Below are 21,484 nucleotides of genomic sequence, written 5' to 3'. Positions count from 1 at the left end.
AAAAAAAAAAAAAAAAAAGAAGAAAAAAGAGACCAGAGCATCAGACCAACTGGAATAAATTCAATAAAGTCGACCACTGGAACCCTTGTATATGCCAGTTGTGTTGACCTAGAGTTAGGATTATCGACCACTGGTACCCTTGTATATGCCAGTATGCTGATATTAGTCAGACCGGTATCTCAGTCCATTAGGATGGGTTCATTTTGGCGGAGGCCTTCAGACAGATATGAGAAACACCGTTCACCTAGTAAACATCAAAACCATCTATGTTTTTCTATATCCATCTTCTTGATCTATCCATGTGATTAGTTTTGACTCCGGATATTGATGTCCATAGTGCGACTATCTTAGTAGAGCTCTGTCACTTCATATGAATTTTAGTATGCTTGAGTGCAAACTCGTGTACAACAATTAGAATTTCGCATCAGGGTACTTCCTCCTGTAGTCAATAAGTATGCCAACCAAAGAGATTCTTTAGTGCCTTCCAAGGTTCTGTGTAGATAGCTAGGGTCTGGAGTATAAAGGTTTTGTGGGTATACCTCTGGTAAGCCCTCCGGAGACAACACTCCGCCATTAGGGACACCTAGGGGTTTAAAGGCTTATTGCATACGCTAAATGCAATCGACGATGCCTGCGACAGTGAGTTAGGATTTTATTTCTATTTTATTTTTGCTCGAGGACTAGCAAATAATAGGTTTGGGGGTATTTGATAGACACATTTTTGTGTCCGATTTGTCTCGATTCTATATATTGTTAGGGCTCATTTTTGTACTTATTATGGTGTTTTATTTATTTGTAGGTGGTTTTTGGTTAATAAACATTTTTGGAAAAAATTGGCTCGAAAAGCTGTAGGAAAGCACCCGGAGGACATTTGCTATTCAGACTCTCACTTTGGATAAGGGGTAACCTAATTACTAAGGGGCATCCCATTTCCAGGCAGTTGCTAATCGCACCCCTACTCTGGATAAGGGGCAACCATCTTCAACATTTCAAAAACAAGGTTTTTGGCGGGAAAATAGGTGCAATGAAGAACAGTTTTGGCAATCGTGATTTGGAGGAGTTTGAGGTCGATTAAACCTTTGATTTTCATAGGATAGACTCCTTATGGGTCTAGGAATCTGATATGGGTGTTTAAATCGATTAGACTGGGCTCAATCAACGGATTTTTCTCACAACAGAAAATATGGAAAGTCACGTGTGTGACCTGTTTTAGGGAATTTTAGAGAGATTAAAGCGCTGTAAACCTTCCCAAAGATTTGTATCTATCTAAGGAAGAGTTTAGAATAAAAAGAAAAGATCAGAAACACGTAGAAATTCTAAAACAAGAAATTGCCGCAACTTGGCCGTGAAGAGAAGGAAAGAGATTTTGGAAGATTTGGGAGAGATTTAATCGGTATTTTTGATATAAATAGATGTCTTGGGTCATATAGAAGAGGTGTCGAGAGTTTGGGAACCTAAGGAGAGCCAGAGAAGAAGAAATCAGAGCTTTACCAAACTCTGTTTCTGCCGCTGAAGAAGAAGAACGCGAAGAACATTGACGCACGGGAAACAGTCGCACAACAGTGTCGTTGTTTAACAGCTGAAGAACATTAAGCTGTGCAGGGCAGTCGTATTCTAGGGTCTTAAAATCAACGACAAAACAACAGTTTTTCTGTAACGGTTCCATTGTAACAACTGTTTTGCAACACCAATACACTGTTGCAAACAGTCTGTGTTATTACTTTTCACTCTTTTAATCATCTTTTGAGCAAAAAACACATATTTTGAGATCATGATTAATATGAGGAGCTAAACCCCATTGCTGAGGCGATAGAGGAAGCTATTTTTCCAACAAAAAGTGGTATATTCTATTTTATCTTTTTATTTGCAATAATTATATGATTATTTGCCTTGAACTATTATTGAATATGATTTTTATTTGAGTGATTGTGATCTATTTTGATGGAGTATGCTTAGTTTTAAGACTTTTGATGCTTCATACTTGGTATTAAAATTGCTACTTTTGAAAATCTACTTGTTGCAATATTTTAGAATCAAATTAAACAAGAAAATTGCATAAATATAAGTATTGGTTTAATCACTTTGAACTTGGAAAATAGTGGAATCTTAGCCTCAGTGTTTCTTTTAGTATTGATATCATATTTGATTGAGTTTGCTATAATTTTTAGTGAGTTTTCTATTTTAATATTAGAATTTAAGTCTAATTAATATCCTTCACAAGTCTGAGAATCGAACCACCTTTACCACTATCTACAAATCACATCAATAGTCCGGCCACCGTAGTCAAAAGGGTTGGGAGAAATCCTCTCCATATTTCTGTCATAGCAATATGCCCGTACCGTCTCCAAATTTTAGTGTACAGAGGTGCGTGACATTTGGGAATGACGAATCCACCGATAACCTCATTATTTCGTCTAGTATTGATCATGGGAGCTTCAGAGGGGAGTCCAGCTGTTGGATATTCATGAACATGAGCTCTAATCACAGCCTCCGCGGAATCAGTTGAGTCTTCGTCAACACGGTTATTTCTATCGTCAACCACGACCACAGACTCCCCATTCCTTCTCTTTCCAGCATCAACAACAACGCGCACATGAGGTAAAGAGGCTTGCAATTTTAGATGAAGATTTGATAAACCATTGAGTAAAACTTCAATCAAGAAGTCATAGAATGACTCACAGATGTGTCGGCTTCAGTATGAGCTGATCTATATCGAGCAGGGGCTCTAACAGTCTGCTTAGGTCTCGAATTATGAGAAGGAGACGGATTCTCCTGATTATCCTGCAACAAATTATTTTCCTATGATGAATAACTCTGATCAAATGGAGATGAAGAAAATATACAACTTACTGAGATGGATTTCCACTTCATGCTTCGATTGAGATTCGTTTCGAGAAGACATGTTACTGCTGGACATAGTAATGAAAGGTATGATAATCAAAATTTTCTCTGCGTGATGAAACTAACTCAGGAGCAGAAGAAGTATTTGCGTAAATGCTAAACCCTAAGTCTTGGAGATATATATGAGATATGGTGGGTGCTTATCTTCTGCGAATAGTCAATTCAGTTGCGAGTTTTACTGAAACACTAAGTTCCAAACAAGATCAATACTGGAGACGCGGAGGAAAATAATACACTGGGGACTGACCAAAGATGGACGTGGTCAGAAAGCCACACGACCTTGTGTGTGTTATGTGTCTTCTCGGCACATGTGGCGCGTCTGGATATTTTCACAGATAGAAGCCGTTAAAGCAAGTAAAGGGAAATCACAATGGGTTTGGCGCAAGAGCATTGACTCATTCTATTTGGTTCAATCAAGAAGAATCGACATTAATAAAAGGATTTCTCTTTCAAAAAGAAAATCTTAATACTGAAGTGAAGCGGTTCAAAATAATCAAAGAAGATGTCTATTATGAGGACTAAGAAAACATTTAAATGTTTAAATAAGATCAGGAGTAAAGCTACTCGTCAGATTCGTCGGAGTCATCAGATTTGTCAGACTCATCATCATCTTTCTCAGAATCCTCTTCTTCGTCGGAATCACTGTCAGAGCCATTGATGAAGTCTGGGTGGATATGAAGATCGTCCGAATCTGAGTCATCTTCGGCTTTATACTCAGCTTAGAGTTCATCTTCAACTTGTTTTGCGATCTTTTGGAGCTCTCTGGTACGCCGATTTGGCTTAATCTTGCGCAACACCCACACGGTTTCCTTTTCAGAAGCGTCAGCGTCACAGTCAGAGGGCACACCGTCGAAAAATCAGCATTTCTCCTCAGCTGCTAGTATTTTGCGCCGGATTCGATCCTTTATACACTGACGATCTCTGCCTTATCATCCTCAGCTTTTCTCTTCATGAGCTCGGCATAAGTGACTGTACGTTTAATAAGAGGCGCACTCGGCTTTGATTCCTCATCACGGTTTGTCTTAGCACACGTTTTAGCCGCAGGTATCCACTTAAACCCACTAAAACAGTTTTGTTCCATAGTCACGCTTGACATAGCAGAGACTTGAGAAAGAAGTTTTCGGAGAGGTTTCTTTTCTCTTTCTCACACACTCTGTCCATAAATATCCATCCCCTGCTACCGAAACCGCCGTTTCTCTGCAAATTAAATGAAGCTGTTGAAGAAATTACCATCCATGGATCTAATGCGTTCAGAGGAAATGATATTCTTTAAGCTCATAATCCCCGTTGAATCAGCTCATAGAGCTGTTTCTTACCTTGGTGAACTTGGTCTTGTTCAATTTAAAGACGTAAGTTGCCAGATTCTTCCTCGAAATTCCAAGATTAATTACTTGATTTTTTTTTTGTCCGCTAAACCCTGACTATATTGATTCGTGGATGGATTGTATCAGCGGCATTCATGAACTTAAATTGTTTTTCTCCTAATTTTGATGTTCGTTTCGTAGTGATGTATGAGTAGTTAGGGTTATTCTTCCTAATGTGGTAAGAATTAGTAGGCAACGTTAAATTCATAACATGTGTTTATAACTTAGATTTTTGCGTACTTTAGCACTTGATTTTAGCGATTTACATATTCTCCAGTTTTAATTCGCTTTATTTGTTGGTGGTGGTGGTGTTTTATTTGGACAGTTAAATGACGATAAAAGCCCTTTCAAAAGAACATTCGTTAATCAGGTAATAATGAAATTCCACTTGTAGCATTAGCCACATGTTTTATGTTTTTATATATCATGGCAATTAGCCGTCAATTTTTCATATGTTCTGATAAAGCTTGGAAAAATGTTCAATTAAGTTGATTAATATATATGAACGTAATAACAACTAACAAGTTGTAAAACTTCTTTGATGCACTATTGCTATATCACTGCTGCGGTAGTGAACATTGATAAGAGTTGCACACATTCAAAATATATATGAACGTAATAACAACTAACAAGTTGTAAAACTTCTTTGATGCACTATTGCTATATCACTGCTGCGGTAGTGAACATTCATAAGAGTTACACACATTCAATCTTCTCCGAAGGTCGAATGTTACCTTTAATGATTTCGGAATCATGTATGATTGGTAGGTAAAGCTATGCGGGGAGCTATCGCGGAAGCTTCGTTTTTTCAAAGATCAAATGAACAAAGCCGGCTTACTATCTTCTGATGGCCCTGTCATGCAACCAGATATTGAACTGAAGGAATTGGAGGTGACTTCTGATGATTTTGACTTCCTCCTCTTCTTCTTTGGTTTGGTTGGTTTACTTTCTTTTCGGATGAAGAAGAACAAACAGCTGTTGCACTCAGGGAAGAGAAAGAGCAATGAACTGTTCTCTTAGCAACAGTTGAAAACCTTTCTTAGGGTTTAACTGATTAAGTATCTTTATCAGATTCTACTTACTGAGCGTGAAAGAGAACTTATTGAAATGAATGCAAATAGTGAACAACTGCGTCGATCTTACAGTGAGCTCCTGGAATTCAAAATTGTATTGCAGAAGGTATCTATCTTTCTACTATTTGTTCCGCTTGAGATTACCGACGATATTTTACTTTCAAGCAAGGATACTACGCCTATCTCCCTATATATAAATCTTAGCAGGTGTTGATTGCTTAAATTTCTTCGGTAGGTTATAGTAGCTACTTTTAGCACATTTATCACTCGAAACATCTAATTTTACATTTTGAGTAGTTACGATCAAGCTGACCTTTCTGTGCCTTCTAATATTTTTATCCAGGCAGGTGGTTTCCTTGTTTCAGCTCAAACATGCGCTACCTCTCAAGAGAGAGAGTTGGACGTCAATGTAATACTAAAGGATGACTACTTAGATACAGTATCCTTGCTAGAACAGGTATGCTTACGCTTGAATAACAATTCTTATAATAACTATCTGCTTTTCATCACTAAATATTTTCAAATAATAGGAATTGTGGCATGAACAATCAAGCCAGTTTGGCTTGAGATATATCAGCGGGATCGTTTGCAAATCCAAGGCTTTAAGTTTCGAGAAGATGCTTTTTCGTGCAACAAGGGGAAATATGCTTTTTAAACAGGCACCAGTGGAGGAACGTCTCATGGATCCTGTATCAACTGAAATGGTCTGCATCTGTGTATTTGTCTTTTTCCCTGTATATCTTGTTTTATATGGAGGTCGTGTGTTGAAGTTACAAACACTGTGGATGGAGCAAACCTATCAATTTTTTTTTTTTTTTTTTTTTTTGTAGGAATTACCTATAGATCCTATTATAGTGTTCTTAGTTAGTGGTAGGTCCACCCACTAAAGCCCAGTATACAGAGGTCCATAATTAAGAGAAAACATAAAAATGGACCTAATTTTTTAAGCCCAGGTCCTTACACGTGCGGGATAACTAATGCGAAATTTAAAAATACCACAAATAACCCTCCCTATTTAACAGGGATTATAAGCACGAGAAGAACATTAACCTTTCATATTCGTTTTCTTCTTCTCTTTCTTCTCACTGTTGCTGCAAATGGATTCTGTACAGATCCAAAAAAATTTCTTCAATCTTTCTCGTTTCTATCAAATCAATGTTTATTTTAGGGTTTCACGATCGAATCGTTGTTGTGTTTGATTACGCTTTTCTATCTCCATGTTTGATTTGTTGATTATTTACCAGATCTAGATGAATAATCATATTTTTTGTTCATTTCATTGTTAGATTTACTTATACCACTTCCATTTTGTTGGTTTTAGATGTGTTTCAGTTTGTAACATTAACCTTTCATATTCGTTTTCTTCTTCTCTTTCTTCTCACTGCTGCTGCAAATGGATTCTGTACAGATCCAAAAAAAATTCTTCAATCTTTCTCGTTTCTATCAAATCAATGTTTATTTTAGGGTTTCACGATCGAATCGTTGTTGTGTTTGATTACGCTTTTCTATCTCCATGTTTGATTTGTTGATTATTTACCAGATCTAGATGAATAATCATATTTTTTGTTCATTTCATTGTTAGATTTACTTATACCACTTCCATTTTGTTGGTTTTAGATGTGTTTCAGTTTGTTTTTGTATATGAAGCAACAGTACGTATATCCCGTACTGACAGAAACTCAATTTATTAAGAAGAAGAAGAAGATGATGATGATGCATCGTTATGATTTACGACGAGAAGATTTGTTTGTGTTTCTGGGTATGTTTTGTAATCATCTTTTTTGATTATTTTGTTCGTTTTTCTTCATTTGATTTTTTTTCCGATTGTATTATGAAGATCAAATCGATTTTCATGATGCTATTATGTTTTTAGGTTTGATACAGTTTGCTTTTGTGTATGAATTGACAGTACGTATACGACGTACTGATACAAAATTCTTATGATTCGGTTATATTCAAATTTTTGCCATTTTTTTTGGTTCGATCTATGAGTACGTATGTGTAGTACTGAAATATGTGCTTTGATTCGGTTATATTCAGAGTTTTTCCATTGTTTTTGGGTTCGATCCATGAGTACGTATGTGTAATACTGAAGTATGTGCTTTGATTCGGTTATATTCAAAAGTTTTCCACTGTTTTTGGGTTCGATCCATGAGTAAGTATGTGTAATACTGAAATATGTGCTTTGATTCGTTTATATTTCTGAGTTTTGCTATTGTTTTTGGGTTTGATCCATGAGTTCGTATGTGTAATACTGAAGTATGTGCTTTGATTCAGTTATATGCATGGATTCATCACTTTTTCTTGACATGCAATTGATTTTTTAGTTCATGAATATGCAGTACATATATGACGTACTGTTACAAACTTCTCTCTTACATCAAATAATTTTGACAGAAGCCATTCTGGTTTTTCCTTTTCATGGTATTCCAGTGCATGTATAATGAACTGGAATACTAAATAAGAAAAAGATTATTCTTGTCTCATATTAGTTATTTAGATATGAAATTGATGTATTAGCTTGGATTCAAGATTATGTCCACATAGCCAATCCTTAAGTTAAGGATTTAGTTGCAACAAAGCTAATCATTTCTTATTTCAGGTTCAAAGTGATCATTTTGATGAGTTTTTCGCCCCTGAGTTGGACAAACATGGTTATCAAGCTCTCTACAAGAAGAAGACAACAGAGGTTTGCTTGCGGACATTTTTGATTTAATGGTCATAAACTCCAAATATTCAGTTTGTGATAATGAATCTGTTCACTGTAGGTTTACACCGGGACTTATGCTATCGATGGTTGTGCAACATTTTCCCGAAGGGACAGATTTTCCCATGTGAAGAAATACGAGGTTTGGAGATGACAGACTTTCTTTTGAATTATTGTTACTCTGTTGGTTCACATGTTAAACAGTTTATTTTTGTATGTAGGTCGAATTCAACAAGGCTGCTCAGTCACTGACAGATGTTGTGGTCCCAATCACTCAGAAGAAAGCTTCTTTGTCTCGACTTCTTAAGGTGATTTTTCTTCTTTGGGAGTCTCTTATGCAGTTAGTTGGTGCTTAGATTCTTTCCCAGAATCTTACTCCCTGTATTATTCTATTTGTCCATTCAATTTTATATAGGATAATGTAGCGCTAATAGCGGTTCTGGAAGCAAAATTTAGCAACCACGGAGCCGATACTCCTGGAAAGCGGCAGCTTCTTTGTGTGGTAAGAAAATTGAAATGTTGTCTGTTACATTTTCATTTGTGCAAAGCATCCTAATATGTTACTCTAGTTTGCTATGTATCACTCGATCCTTGATAATCACTTTCAGGGTTTGCTGTAGATATTCAGTAGCTTCTTATGGACATTAATTTTGTTGGTTAGTTTTTTAGTGGTTATGTCACCCTGTTCAATCATGCAAAACTGTACCTCTTTTGTATTAAAGAAATACTAGAGATTATTGGTATGATCCTACAATATATGTGATGTAAAACGTTTTCTAATTTATTTATCATTGATTTTAACAAACATGTACTTTTCCTGTAAGCAGTTCAACAGATACATACTCGAATTCGTAAGCAGCAGATATATACTCGAATTTGTAAGCAGCGCGACAGATATGTACTCAGATTTGTAAGTAGTGTAGCAGATATGTACTCGAATTTATAAGCAGTGTAGCAGATATGTACTCGAATTTATAATCAGTGTAACAGATATGTACTCAATATAATGAATGTGTAAACACACACGTTTGGTAACAATGGGTATTATGGTCATTTCCATGTTTTAATTAATTTTTGACCTCTAAATAAACAAAAAAAAATCCGGTTGGACCCTACTATAACTAACTTTGTGGGCTTAGGACCAAACATCAAAGTTAAAACTCCAATCGCCTTAAAATGTACCAACTCTTCAGGTTTCTTGTCTGCAGGTTGAGAAAGCTGTGTTTGTGGTTTTCTTCTCTGGGGAGAAGATAAAAACTAGTATCGTGATCATTTGTGAAGCATTTGGTGCAAATCGCTACCCTGTTCCTGAGGACATTACCAAACAGAGGCAACTAACTCTAGAAGTAAGCCCTCAACTGTTTTCTATTTGTCATATTGGTTCATCTGCTTGTTTCTCGCATTAAGTTGTTTATTAGTTTATCTGCTCGGGGAAGTAATTTGCGCATCAAGTATTATATGTCGTGGAATGTTTACAGTTTGTTTTATTTTTTGAATTTTTGTCTTGGTTAACATGAACCAAATTTGTATGTAGGTTTTATCACGTCTTTCTGACCTAGAAGCCACCCTGGATGCTGGGAAAAGGCAGCAGAATAATGCTCTCATGGAAATTGAGCTACCCTTGCAGAAGTGGATGTATTTGGTGAGTATACAGATCTGTGTATAATTCATTTTATAGATTTCGTGGTATATGCTATTTGTATTAGAAACTGCTAATTAGATACTCGGGATGGTAATGGAAGCCTTCGGTAGCTTGATACTAAATGTCTATTTTTACTTTTCTGTATCATCTAATTTCTAGGTTAGAAAGGAGAAAGCGGTGTGTGATACTTTGAATATGCTTAATTTTGATGTTACCAAAAAATTTCTTCTTGGAGAGGGCTGGTGCCCAATATTTGCAAAACCCCAGGTAACATTCAGCTTTCTGGTTTGTCATCTGGCACTTCAGTTGAGGATTAGCTTACCAGCACCATAATAAGTATCTTTTGATGGCAACAGATTCAAAATGCACTGGAACGGGCACCAAATGACATCAACTCACAGATGGGGATAATTTTTCATGTGAAGGACACTATGGAGTCACCACCTACACATTTTAGAACGAACCGCTTCACGGGTGCATTTCAGGAAATCGTCGATGCATATGGGTATGTAACTGGAGAGTTGCTATTACTATTTGATCTTAGATAACATAACTTCAAAATTTTATCTAGATCAGAACAGATAGTTACCAATTAGTCAATGACCATTAAATGTGTATCAACAACCTACATTTTGAGAAGGATTTACCAAATGTCATAATAATCCACTTTAATTTTATGACTACATTCTCCTTGCAGTTTTTCTTAGTATCGAAAACTGATGCAACAATGCCATTTGCAGTATTGCTAGATACCAGGAAGCAAATCCTACAGTTTATACTGTTATTACATTTCCGTTTCTGTTCGCTGTCATGTTTGGAGACTGGGGTCATGGAATATGCTTGTTATTGGGAGCACTAATACTAATAGCTTTCGAAAGAAAGATTGGTTCGCAGGTATGTGATCTCATGCTGTCTTCATTCTTCTGTTCAAGAGTAAGAAGCTGTTAATGATTTCCGAAAAACAGTGGTATAAGCTTATGTGCCTTGGTTTTGTGTTTGTAATCAGAAACTTGGCAGTTTTATGGAGATGGCTTTTGGCGGCCGCTACGTAATTCTTCTAATGGCCTTGTTTTCTATATATTGTGGGTTGATATACAATGAGTTCTTTTCTGTTCCCTTCCACATTTTTGGTGAGACTGCTTACAGATGCCGAGATTCTACATGCAGGTATTACCTTCATCTAGTATATGAACATTAACTTCTGAGTAAATAGAATGAATTGTTCTTCTTTTAGAAGTGTAAATGTCTTCTTATTTCTTGTGATCAGTGATTCGCATACTAGTGGTCTACTCAAATTCCGTGGTCCATACCCATTTGGCGTGGACCCCAGCTGGCGTGGAAGTCGAACTGAGCTACCTTTCCTAAACTCCCTCAAGATGAAGATGTCAATTCTTTTAGGTGTAACTCAAATGAATCTAGGAATCTTATTAAGTTACTTGAATGCAAAGTTCTATGGCAGTTCAATAGATATATGGTTTGTTTTACACCCTTTCAAACTTATCTATTCTCGTCTTCCATACTTTCTAACAGCAATGAAATATGCATATGGTGTTTTCTCACCCTTTCCCTTTTTTTCCCATCTCTGGTTACTGTAGGTGTCAATTTGTACCACAGGTGATCTTTCTTAACAGTCTCTTTGGGTACCTTGCACTTCTCATTGTTATCAAGTGGTGCACAGGTTCTCAAGCTGACCTTTATCATGTGATGATTTACATGTTTTTGAGTCCAACTGAGGATCTTGGCGAAAATCAGCTGTTTCGTGGCCAGAAAATCTTGCAGGTTTAATCTCATACTCATCTCAATTATTCATATGATTATCCATACTTTTTAGTTTGTTCATTGTATTATTCTTCTTGCAGATTATATGGTTAATTTTGGCTATTGCTGCTGTTCCTTGGATGCTCTTACCAAAGCCCTTCATCTTGAAAAACGTCATTCAAAGGTACAATTGATAGAGAGTTAAAAGTCCATAACTACAGATATTTGGTTACACAATAGCTTAATCCTTCTGGTTATTGTTATGTTTTTAGAGGTATCAAGGTCATAGATATGGGATCTTTGTCTCTTCTGAAAGAGATCTCGCTAAAGCTGACTCCACAAAAGCAGATCAACATCATCAGGATTTTAATTTTAGTGAGGTCTTTGTGCATCAGATGATACAGTCGATTGAGTTTGCTTTAGGTGCTGTTTCAAATACCGCGTCATACCTACGGCTTTGGGCTCTGAGGTATGATTTTACCTTACATTAGCTTTTATGCTCCTTAAAAAAGAAAAAATATCATGTTATGTTAACAAACAACTTATGCTGCTGGAACAGTTTGGCTCACTCAGAGTTGTCAACTATCTTCTACCAGAAATTACTTCTTCTTGCTTGGGGGTGAGTTTTAACTGAATTTTATCATATGCTCATTGCTTTGATTCTCCCTGGAATTTTTCTTTCCCCTTCATTTCAGTGATGTTAGTATCATGCCGCTGGCAGGTCTGAAAAAATTGGCATCCGCATAGCTGGACTTGTAGCTTTCCCTTTTGCCACTGTCTCCATATTGCTAGTGATGGAAACTCTAAGTGCCTTTCTCCACGCCTTGCGTCTCCATTGGGTTGAATTCATGAATTAATTCTACCGCGGAGAGGGTTACAAGTTCCAACCATTTTCCTTTGCCTCCTTGGACGAAAACGAAGACTGAACTACTTGCAAGATTTAGCAGTGTCGATTGAGGTTATGGTGGTCGATGTGTTTTTGAGCTTGATTAATCTTTTGTTTAAAAACTATGTAAATATTATCACAGCTTAGGAAGTAGGTATTCCCTTTCCTACGCATTTGGGAATTGTTCAGTACATACTACTACACATGCTCAAAAGGCCTAAAGCATACAAGCCATTGTCAGAGACAGGAATCGCGAAGATTTGGGGGGTCATCTTTGAAAATGCCCGGAGTCTTTGAAATAAGTTGAAATGCCTAGTTCCGCATTAGGCTGTTAGAAGTAGTTAGGAGAGGTCAATTTTGCACCTATGCGAATTCTCACGTGTGAAGCAAAGGTCGCTTTTAACCCCGATTTTTATTGAATTGACATTTCCTTCTTAGAAAATGACCATCCCTTGAGATTGCGGCACGTGCCATAATTCACCACCACTGCGGTCGTCGCCACCACCATAACCATCGTCACCACAACCATCGCCGCTAAAACCACCATCATCGCCAGAACCACCACCATTATTGACCCAAGGAGACTTCTTAATGAAGTATTATGTGTTTTCCCAGGATCCAAACTCAACTTTGCACTGCCATTTTCTTTCTTCTCTCCTGGAGTAGTTAGCGTCTGGATTTCAGAAGCAGATTTTAAGTCTCCTTCATTACTGGATTTGGCCACAGATGTGACCGAAGGTGGCTCAAATCTGTCGATGCTTCTATTATGCGAGTCAGTTCCTTGTGCTGCCTCCATCGACACAGGGGTATTAGTTCCTTGTACATCACTCACATCTTTCAAGGAAAGAGACGTTCCATCTGCAACAAATAAATCAATCAGAACAAATTTACGAATTGCTTGGGCACTATCACTTCCTTTTCTCATTATCTTTGTCATGTCACCATCGCCGCCAGAACCACCATTATTGTTACCACCAGAACGTTGCCCACCACTCTGAACCCTAAATCCTAAAAATTATATCTGTGAAATCACATGTACATCGAACTTACTACTGGAAAAGTTAATGGATGGGACATTTTATTTTATTTTTGAAAATTCGAGACTTTTCTCTAACCACACTCCCAAAATAAGGGTATTTTAACCATTTTTCGCCATTAACAAGGTGGCATCTTTTCTTTTGTGAAAGTTTTTTTTTTTTTTTTGAGTAATCTTACAGCGCAAACTTTTTCTTTTGAAAGAATTTGAATTTTATCAAAAAAAAGAGAGAAAATTACACCATTTGAGGACCAAGACAGAAACTACTAGGGGTTACGTTTTAAAAAAAAACTCAAGGAAACTCTTTTCCGTTCTTAATGAGGTTTATACTTTGCTAGTCTCGCCAACAGTTTAAATTTCTTCCATATAGCCTATATTTGTTACTGTTAATACCTATTACTTCAATTATTCTTTTTTATGGAAAAATCATAGTAACACTTGGTACTGCAGCTCATTTTTTCCTCTTAATCAGAAAATCATAGTGAAATTCGCAGAGTAATTAAAGACATAACAGGTTACACAAATATCACTTTAGGGCGGGAAGACTCCACAATACCATCATGATGAGTTTCTAAACACAAAGCCGATATGCTCATCTTGCCTTAAGGAATTACAAAAGAGCAGGAGTCTAAAATATTGAACGATGTTTTATAATATCGGGCTTTCTGTTTAATTTACTTAACTTGTTAAACAAAAAGCGAGATATTATTGGCTAATTGTCAAAATGATAGCGGTAACTTACACTTTTGTTAGAGGGAGGAGGAGTTTCTATCCAGGGAGCGGAAAAATCAGGGTGAACTCATTGATTCATAAATGAGTTAGATATTAACTCGTTTTTGACAAAACTGTCCTTTAAACTTGACTCATCTAACTAACTACATATTGTTGAACCTAGTTTAACTTAGTTTTAGTTATTGTCAGCGATCAAAAATATAAACCTTAAAACCCAACTATATTTAGAACTCCTTTGTAAAATCATCAAGGCTTTGCACACTTTATCATTGAAATTAGACGTGTTCGGTAATGACAAATGAATATCAAGATTTTGAAGGTTGGGAAGATGACACTCAATCCATAATACTACCCATTTCCAAATCCAAACCTATGAGAATCAAACGAAACAATTTGTTAATCTTATCTCCAAATGTACCTGAGTTTAAGAGAAATAAAGAATCTCTCACTCTTATAAGAGCATGATTTTCTTGTTTTTATGTACTATAGAACTAGATAAATCAGCATGTATGACCTTGGTTCGTTCGAATCATAGGCAGTGAAAAGAAACGCTCACGTCCATATTTCAAAACGTGAATACTTGATTTCCCTATTAGAGAAGTGCCAGTGAAAATCAACAGTTCACTTCCACCCAACTTATAGTGAAGCACGGCATTATACTTCCATTCAAGTGATGATGAAATACAATATTTCATTGCTTTCTTTCATTTTTGATTACTTTATTCTTACTAATGTTACACTTAATTTGAATGTTAAGGTGTTCCATATTAGCCAGTCTCTCTCTCTCATAATGAGTAAACCCATCCTATGTCACTGCAGCCAATTGCATTTCCAAGCTAGAACCACCAACATTCAAGACCCGGAAATAACGGAAATGTATTATGGTACTAATGATAAGAAGCAACTCATAAAAGATCATGGTAAGGCTGAAATGCTACCATGGGAGACATCATTTTATGATCGCGCTGACAAAATTGTGCCAATTATGGATTTATTGGGGAAGAAAAGAAAACTTGAAATTCTAGTAGCTGAAAACAAAGACGAGAGAGACTTGGTCATAGTTTTGTTCAGTGACTTGTGTTTATAAAGAATGATATCAGTTAACGGGGTTGTATTCTTATGATATGATATCAATAATACAAAACTGATTAAATTCCATGGTAAAATTTCAATGAAGGTTCTGACTAATTTTTAAATCCAAGTGAAACTTTTCCATAAGTTATAGTCTAACTCATTATATTTCTTATTTAATTTATGTTGTTAGGAATTAATATGTTCACCGTCATTGAAACGGCAGTGAAATGTTCTACTTCACCGGCACTCAAGTTGCACTGAAATGTTGCCTTTCATCATGATCTGCATGGTTGAGATTTTGGGCATTCACGTTCTGTATTGTGAATGAGAGTGTTTCGTTTCTCTTCTACTTGTATAACCGAACCAAGGTTTTATAAACTTTTTTTTTCCCATTTGTGTAAAGTTATATAGCAAAAGAAAAAGAATCACGATTTAATTACTTGGGTACCTAAAATTTATCGTTTCCAGCAAACTCTAGCACATTTGAAGACAGAGATTCTGATCTCGTTGGAATATTGAAAATTGGTTCCTAACTTCATATAGTCTAGATATTCACCAATCATTATCGTCGTACCTTTTCAAAGATAGAGTTTCGGCGATGAAGTGCGCAAAATCATGATGGTTTAAAATTAGAAGAATCATACATAAAATTGATATTTTAGGGTTTATGAGTGTTCTTCGCTGTTCAGAAGAAGTAAAGAAGGAAGGCTAATCTTTTTTTTTAGAAACAAAGGTTTTTGTGCGAGGGTAGTTTTGCCCGACTCACATGATAATATTGAACCGGCAGTATTAAGTGCGTTGATTATGAGTTTTCCACTCCCTTGACCCAAAAGGCTCCTCCCTATAACAAAAGTGGTAACTTATAAGATATTGTCTCAAAGTTTAAGAACAAATACAATAAACTATGCGCATAATAACACCATAATCGGATAACACAAGATGTTAACATATGAATAGATCAATTAACACATATATCTGCAGTAAGAAAGCGAGACAATTTTATTAGCTTTTCTTGTTACTCTTCACCATCAGTACAATTGACCTTAAAGGGTACAAATATATACATCAGTGCATGAGAGTTAGTTAGGAGAGTTTGACTTTTGGGAGATGAGTGTCTTTATTACAACAAACATGTATAAGAATTAGACACCATTTCAAACGTTCGCTTTGACCGAATGTAGTCAGCCACACACAACCAAACACAGATGTCATATGACACTCCCCTTTGGATGACCACCACTGTAATACCATTAGTTTTGTCAAAAATCTTGTTATAAAAATTCAATAGGGTAACTTGACCAGCAAAAGAGGTAGCACACTTCGAGCTTTGTTGACCGCCGTGAACATGTTTCCTTGATTAAAAAAATTCATGAAAACTACTTGGTAAAAAGCACCACGATTTGAACGATACTGCTCATTTCCATTCGTTAAAATCTTCTCAGGAAAAATCGTGTGCAGTAAAAACCTAAACCAGGTAATACATGCGGTTATATGATAACCGCATTTCAAAGAAAATTTACGGGTATACATCTCTTTAGATGTTGATCACCATTCTAAGATTGTAATCTCATTAAAAACCCTTTCAGGAAAAATCTAGTGGGAAAAATATGAACATAGAAAAAAATGAGTACTCATCATAATGATAGACCCATATGTGCTTCCCTGTTTTACTACCTAATGCTCAGCAGAGCATAATTTTAATTATGATTAAACACTAATTATTTATGCAAGCATCTGGCGCAACCTGGTCGACTCTCACCATAATGGTCGGTCCCTCTCTCACCTATTGGTTGACTCTTGTTCAATCCTTCATCTATCGTCCATCTATCAAAATTAGGGTTTTGAACCTAATGCATTCCACAACATAATTCTGAACAGGTTCAAACACCAATAATTTTGTATTGATCCAGCAATCAATATTTTACTTAATAATTTAATACTCGGTCCAGATACCAATATTTTCTTAATATTTTAATTAATATTTATTGATTCAACTATCAATTTCTATGCAAAGCAATATTGATTCAACTGTCAATATTTGAATATTGATCCAGCTATCAGTATTTCATTGGTCCATCAACCAATACTCAGTTGGTTCAACAACCTGGTTCGACCATTATTTTAATATTATAATCTCTCCTTGTCATTCGACTGACTCATGACATGTGAATCAAGATGAACCTTCTACGATCATTCAACAATAATCATCTTCAATGACTTCCTTTAAAATGCTTGACGCATAAACACAATATCTTATGATCAGTCCAACAATCTCATTAAACCTATACTTGTCAATCCAAGTTATTCGACTATCATTGCTGCTTTATCTAGCACAATGATACGTCTTAATCATCAATGACCCATTGACTCAATGTCTATGGTCCGCAAAGTATGTTGTTGTTCTAGCAAACACTTCGTGTTTCATCCATCATAACCTTGAACCACGAGCTATGTTCAATTCATCAGTTAAGACTCATAATCTAACTAGGTCAACAGTTGACCACATAAAATATGTTTGTAAAGCATACTTTCACATAAGACATCAATTCATGTCACATGAGGGGATATTCACTAGGGTTTTGGTCTGGCGGCCTACAACATGTACAATGTGCAATATATCCACGATGAGAAATGTGAGTAAGTCGTGCTGGAAGTTGAAGGAGTAAATAGAGTAGTTGGGGGTTAATCAACCAAGTCTTTTATGCAATGTGGAACTGGTTTACACACGATTCCAACAATTCCTCCTTTCTTCCGCTTCCTTCAACCGTCACCACTTACAGGATGTCGATGTGCTGACTACTTCTGCACTAAAAAGGTTCCTCAAACTATGACTTGATACCTCAACTTAACACGACTTAAGATAACCGATAGTTAGTTATCAAGGATTTCTACAAAAATTATCTCATCTTACAAAGACAAGTCATTTTCAACACAACAATGACAATCGATCAATATCCATTGATCTCTACACATTCTCATCTTCCCTCCCTACAGACCGACCTCTCTCCTTCATTGTGTCCGAATTGAATATGGAACGGCCATTATCTTGGTTTAAGCCAGAGTCCTACAGATTAGTTTCTCGAACTCAAAGTATTCCCTTGCATTATATTTGTTTATCGAGCACTTCCTCATCCACAACTTTTACCCCAAAAAACCAGTAAAACCATTTTTGCTCACGAACACCTAGGTTTCCTATGGGAAACATAATTAGGTTGACGACTTAAAGACTTCACTTAGGGATTCGTAAAGCCAGGTCCGACTATCTTTACCTTGATAGTTCAAACTTTGTGATTCCTCAAGATATGTATCTAAAACTCTTCTTTGTTGATCGGTTTAAGATTATTCTAGAGAGGTGGTTAATAATCCAGGCTTCTTAGATAATTGAGTGTAAGTGTTTCGGATTTTTGAGGTTTGCTAACTAGCTTTGTCTACTGCAAAAAAATTTCCAAGCCTTGATCTATTCGATCTAAAGGATATCAAATAGGCTTATTTGTTATAGGAAGATTGGTATCAAAAGTCTTTACTTATGATAAGGAAACTCTTAGGTTGTAAGTGACGTTATTTAAGGGAATCAATTGCGTATAGCCTTGCGAGGTTCATGAGACATAAGGAGCTCGACTGCAGCTGAATTAGTTGGAAGGTGAATTTAGTCCCAGCTACATTCCATTCTGAATTATGATAGTAAGATAGTGTTTGTAGCGGCTTAATATAGTTCAGTGTTCAAATATGCACGAGGTCCCGGGATTTTCCTACAGGTACAATTTTGCTCGTTAACAAAACTTATGGTGTCTTATTTTTTTCTTTTCAACATTATATTATCATTATAATATGTATAAAACAAGTAGTAAGTAATCAATCGTAGTAGATAAGTCCATACTAATTTTAATCAATTACGAAACTCGGGCCCGGTCCTGACTTTTTGATGGCCTCAATCAAAAAATAATAATTTATGGCCCTAAATTTAATTTATTTTAGTATAAGTGCATAACGGGAAAATTTAGCACTGCTCTCCGGGAAAAAAAATCACAATTAGCACAGTGAGATCAATTCCTTTTATAGATTTGTAATAGAAAATTCGTAGGGAAATGTGAATTTTTTTTATAAGCAAATATGGTAAAATATGTATATTAAAATGTGAGATTTTAATATACACTTAAGATCAGGTCTTTTTTGATTTTTTTAATAGCCAAATGGTAAATAGTATAGAAATATGAGATTATAATATACAAATTAGATTAAATATATACCAATAATTTTTTTTGTTTTATATATCTTAGCAAAAAATGTAATAATATATCCTTGCTAAGTGATGAGATGATATATGCCATAAGTGTAATATGTACGAGAGTGCATTTAAGTATTAAAGGTAAATACACGGATACTGTTTGCATGTATTTGCACAAAAGAAGAAACATATTTGAGGTATGTATGGAGCATTTTCTTTTTTCAAAGATAGAAAGAAGTATGTATGGCGCATGCTATAACTGGTTGCGCAAATGGTTTACGCCTAGACAGATTGCATGACGTGCTCAAACGTAAGGCATGACACATATTGGACTTTTGTTACCCATATGTATCTTCTACACATAATACTTCAGTTGGGCTTTTGAGAATTTATAAAGTTTGTGGCCTTTATCATTCTGTGGCCTCAAGCGAGGCTTTTCTCGCTACACGCTGGCTCTGACGAGACTCGTTTTTTGTAGAATTCGTATCTTGAAAGATAGATAAAATGTTTCATATTTGGCAGAATTCAGATTATTTGGATACGACTAGATTGATCTTGGATATTGATTTTTGAGATCGTCCTAGTATTTTTTCTATACAATCAGGTTCACGTACTTTATTGTCTTTACTTTCTGATTGTGAAGAATAAGAGACATAAACTCTGTATAAATATTGTCAATGATCTTTAATTAGATATACTAGCAGTTGTATTAGGTTTTTTCCATGCAAGTTGTCGAACGAAAAAGCTGGTGTACTTGGTATACTCTCATTTTCAATTGGTATCCGAGCAGGCAAACACCGTTAGACCTAACAAGTCTATGTTTGTGGCGATCTCAATCTATGAACAAGAGTGCAATCTCTATTAACATACCACCAGCCTTTGATGACACAAATTACTTATGGTGAAAAATAGTTACGCGCTCCTTCTTGCAAGCTCGTCACTTTCAGACATAAGTACTTATAAGGGGGTATAATTGATAGGTGTCTAAAACACCTTGATTTGTTATATACTGTTTATGCTTTCTTTGTTATTTTTCTTGTGAATTATGTTTCTTATGTTTGATTTTGAGTTGTTAGGTACTTTGGAGTCATTTGAAGCAAAAAAAAAAAAGAGAAACTGTTGTATAAAGGGAAAAAACATCATTTCGTATGGAAGTGCTATTATGAGCACGGTGGAGGATAAAGGACGGTCGAGAATGTCAGTCATAAGTGCTAAAGGCATATATGGAAGCATCAACAATACGAGTTTCAGAAACAGGGGCACCTCACTTTACCAGACGTTAAATCCTAATTATTACCCTAAACCTAAAATTAAGAGAAACCATTCTCTCAATCATTTCAGTTGCAATTTTTGTCCTGACTCAGAGATGATATGAGAAAATAATTTATTCCTTCTCCATTTCTGGCGACTACTGTAAAAGAGAATTGATGAAATCTTCTTAGGAGGAATTTAAGAGGGTATTTGCATCTCAGATGGAGAATCTATTTGTGAATCTACTGATTTGGAAGAAGAAGATGGATCTAATATGGTTGTTGTCGTTGTTGATGGTTGAATGAAGAATTTCAACTAATTCCAGAGTTGATTCGCACTGGAATGGATGGGTTATCTCATATTTGAACTTGAATCTATGTTATGGTGTTCTGTGATAAGAAATGGCAAACTAGGGTTTTGAGTTTTTGATGCTCAAGTTTAGAATGGAAGCAGATGGAGAAGAAAGATAAACAGATGAAGATCTTGTTCATGCCATGGATGATGGTGTTTGCTAGGGTTTTCAGAGCTAAGGAATTGGCAGTTCAGGTTTACAATGGGGCTTGGTTAGATTTATATGAAGATGATAAGAAATTGAAGATGGGTATGTGTTGCATTCAAGAATTGAAGCCAAGAAAGTTATGTTACGATGTTATTCGTGTTCTCCTCTCCAGATACTATAGTATCTTCTCCTTAACTGCATATATTGTGTGATGTTGTCATCGTATAATATTGTTTCTCTTATATATTTTGCTTTCCATATATGCCTTTGTAATCTCTATATATATTGTGGCTTCTGCCCATCTAATGGATATACCGTAAGAGAGTTTCTCACAAC

At 35.9% G+C, this 21,484-nt stretch overlaps 1 protein-coding gene and 1 long non-coding RNA gene across 2 annotated transcripts; both read left to right on the top strand.

Moving 5' to 3' along the window:
- The first annotated feature begins 7,864 nt into the window (after positions 1-7,864).
- LOC113298559 lies at positions 7,865-8,322 on the top strand. Its single transcript, XR_003334245.1, has 3 exons — positions 7,865-8,027; positions 8,107-8,187; positions 8,267-8,322. It is a non-coding gene; the product is annotated as an uncharacterized LOC113298559 (long non-coding RNA).
- A 529-nt stretch (positions 8,323-8,851) lies between these two features.
- LOC113295300 (V-type proton ATPase subunit a1-like) lies at positions 8,852-12,500 on the top strand. The gene is made up of 13 exons (XM_026543650.1): positions 8,852-8,896; positions 9,239-9,391; positions 9,580-9,687; positions 9,847-9,954; positions 10,044-10,192; positions 10,428-10,581; positions 10,694-10,854; positions 10,955-11,161; positions 11,283-11,466; positions 11,547-11,629; positions 11,718-11,914; positions 12,005-12,064; positions 12,167-12,500. Exons 1-11 carry the CDS (start codon positions 8,852-8,854, stop codon positions 11,842-11,844), a joined length of 1,479 nt encoding a protein of 492 aa, XP_026399435.1. The 3' UTR covers positions 11,845-11,914; positions 12,005-12,064; positions 12,167-12,500.
- The last annotated feature ends 8,984 nt before the right edge of the window (positions 12,501-21,484 follow it).

This window comes from Papaver somniferum, chromosome 7 (genome assembly GCF_003573695.1).
Source record: "Papaver somniferum cultivar HN1 chromosome 7, ASM357369v1, whole genome shotgun sequence".
In the NCBI taxonomy this organism is placed as follows: Eukaryota; Viridiplantae; Streptophyta; class Magnoliopsida; order Ranunculales; family Papaveraceae; genus Papaver; species Papaver somniferum.
This window is presented reverse-complemented; position numbering and strand designations above follow the sequence as displayed.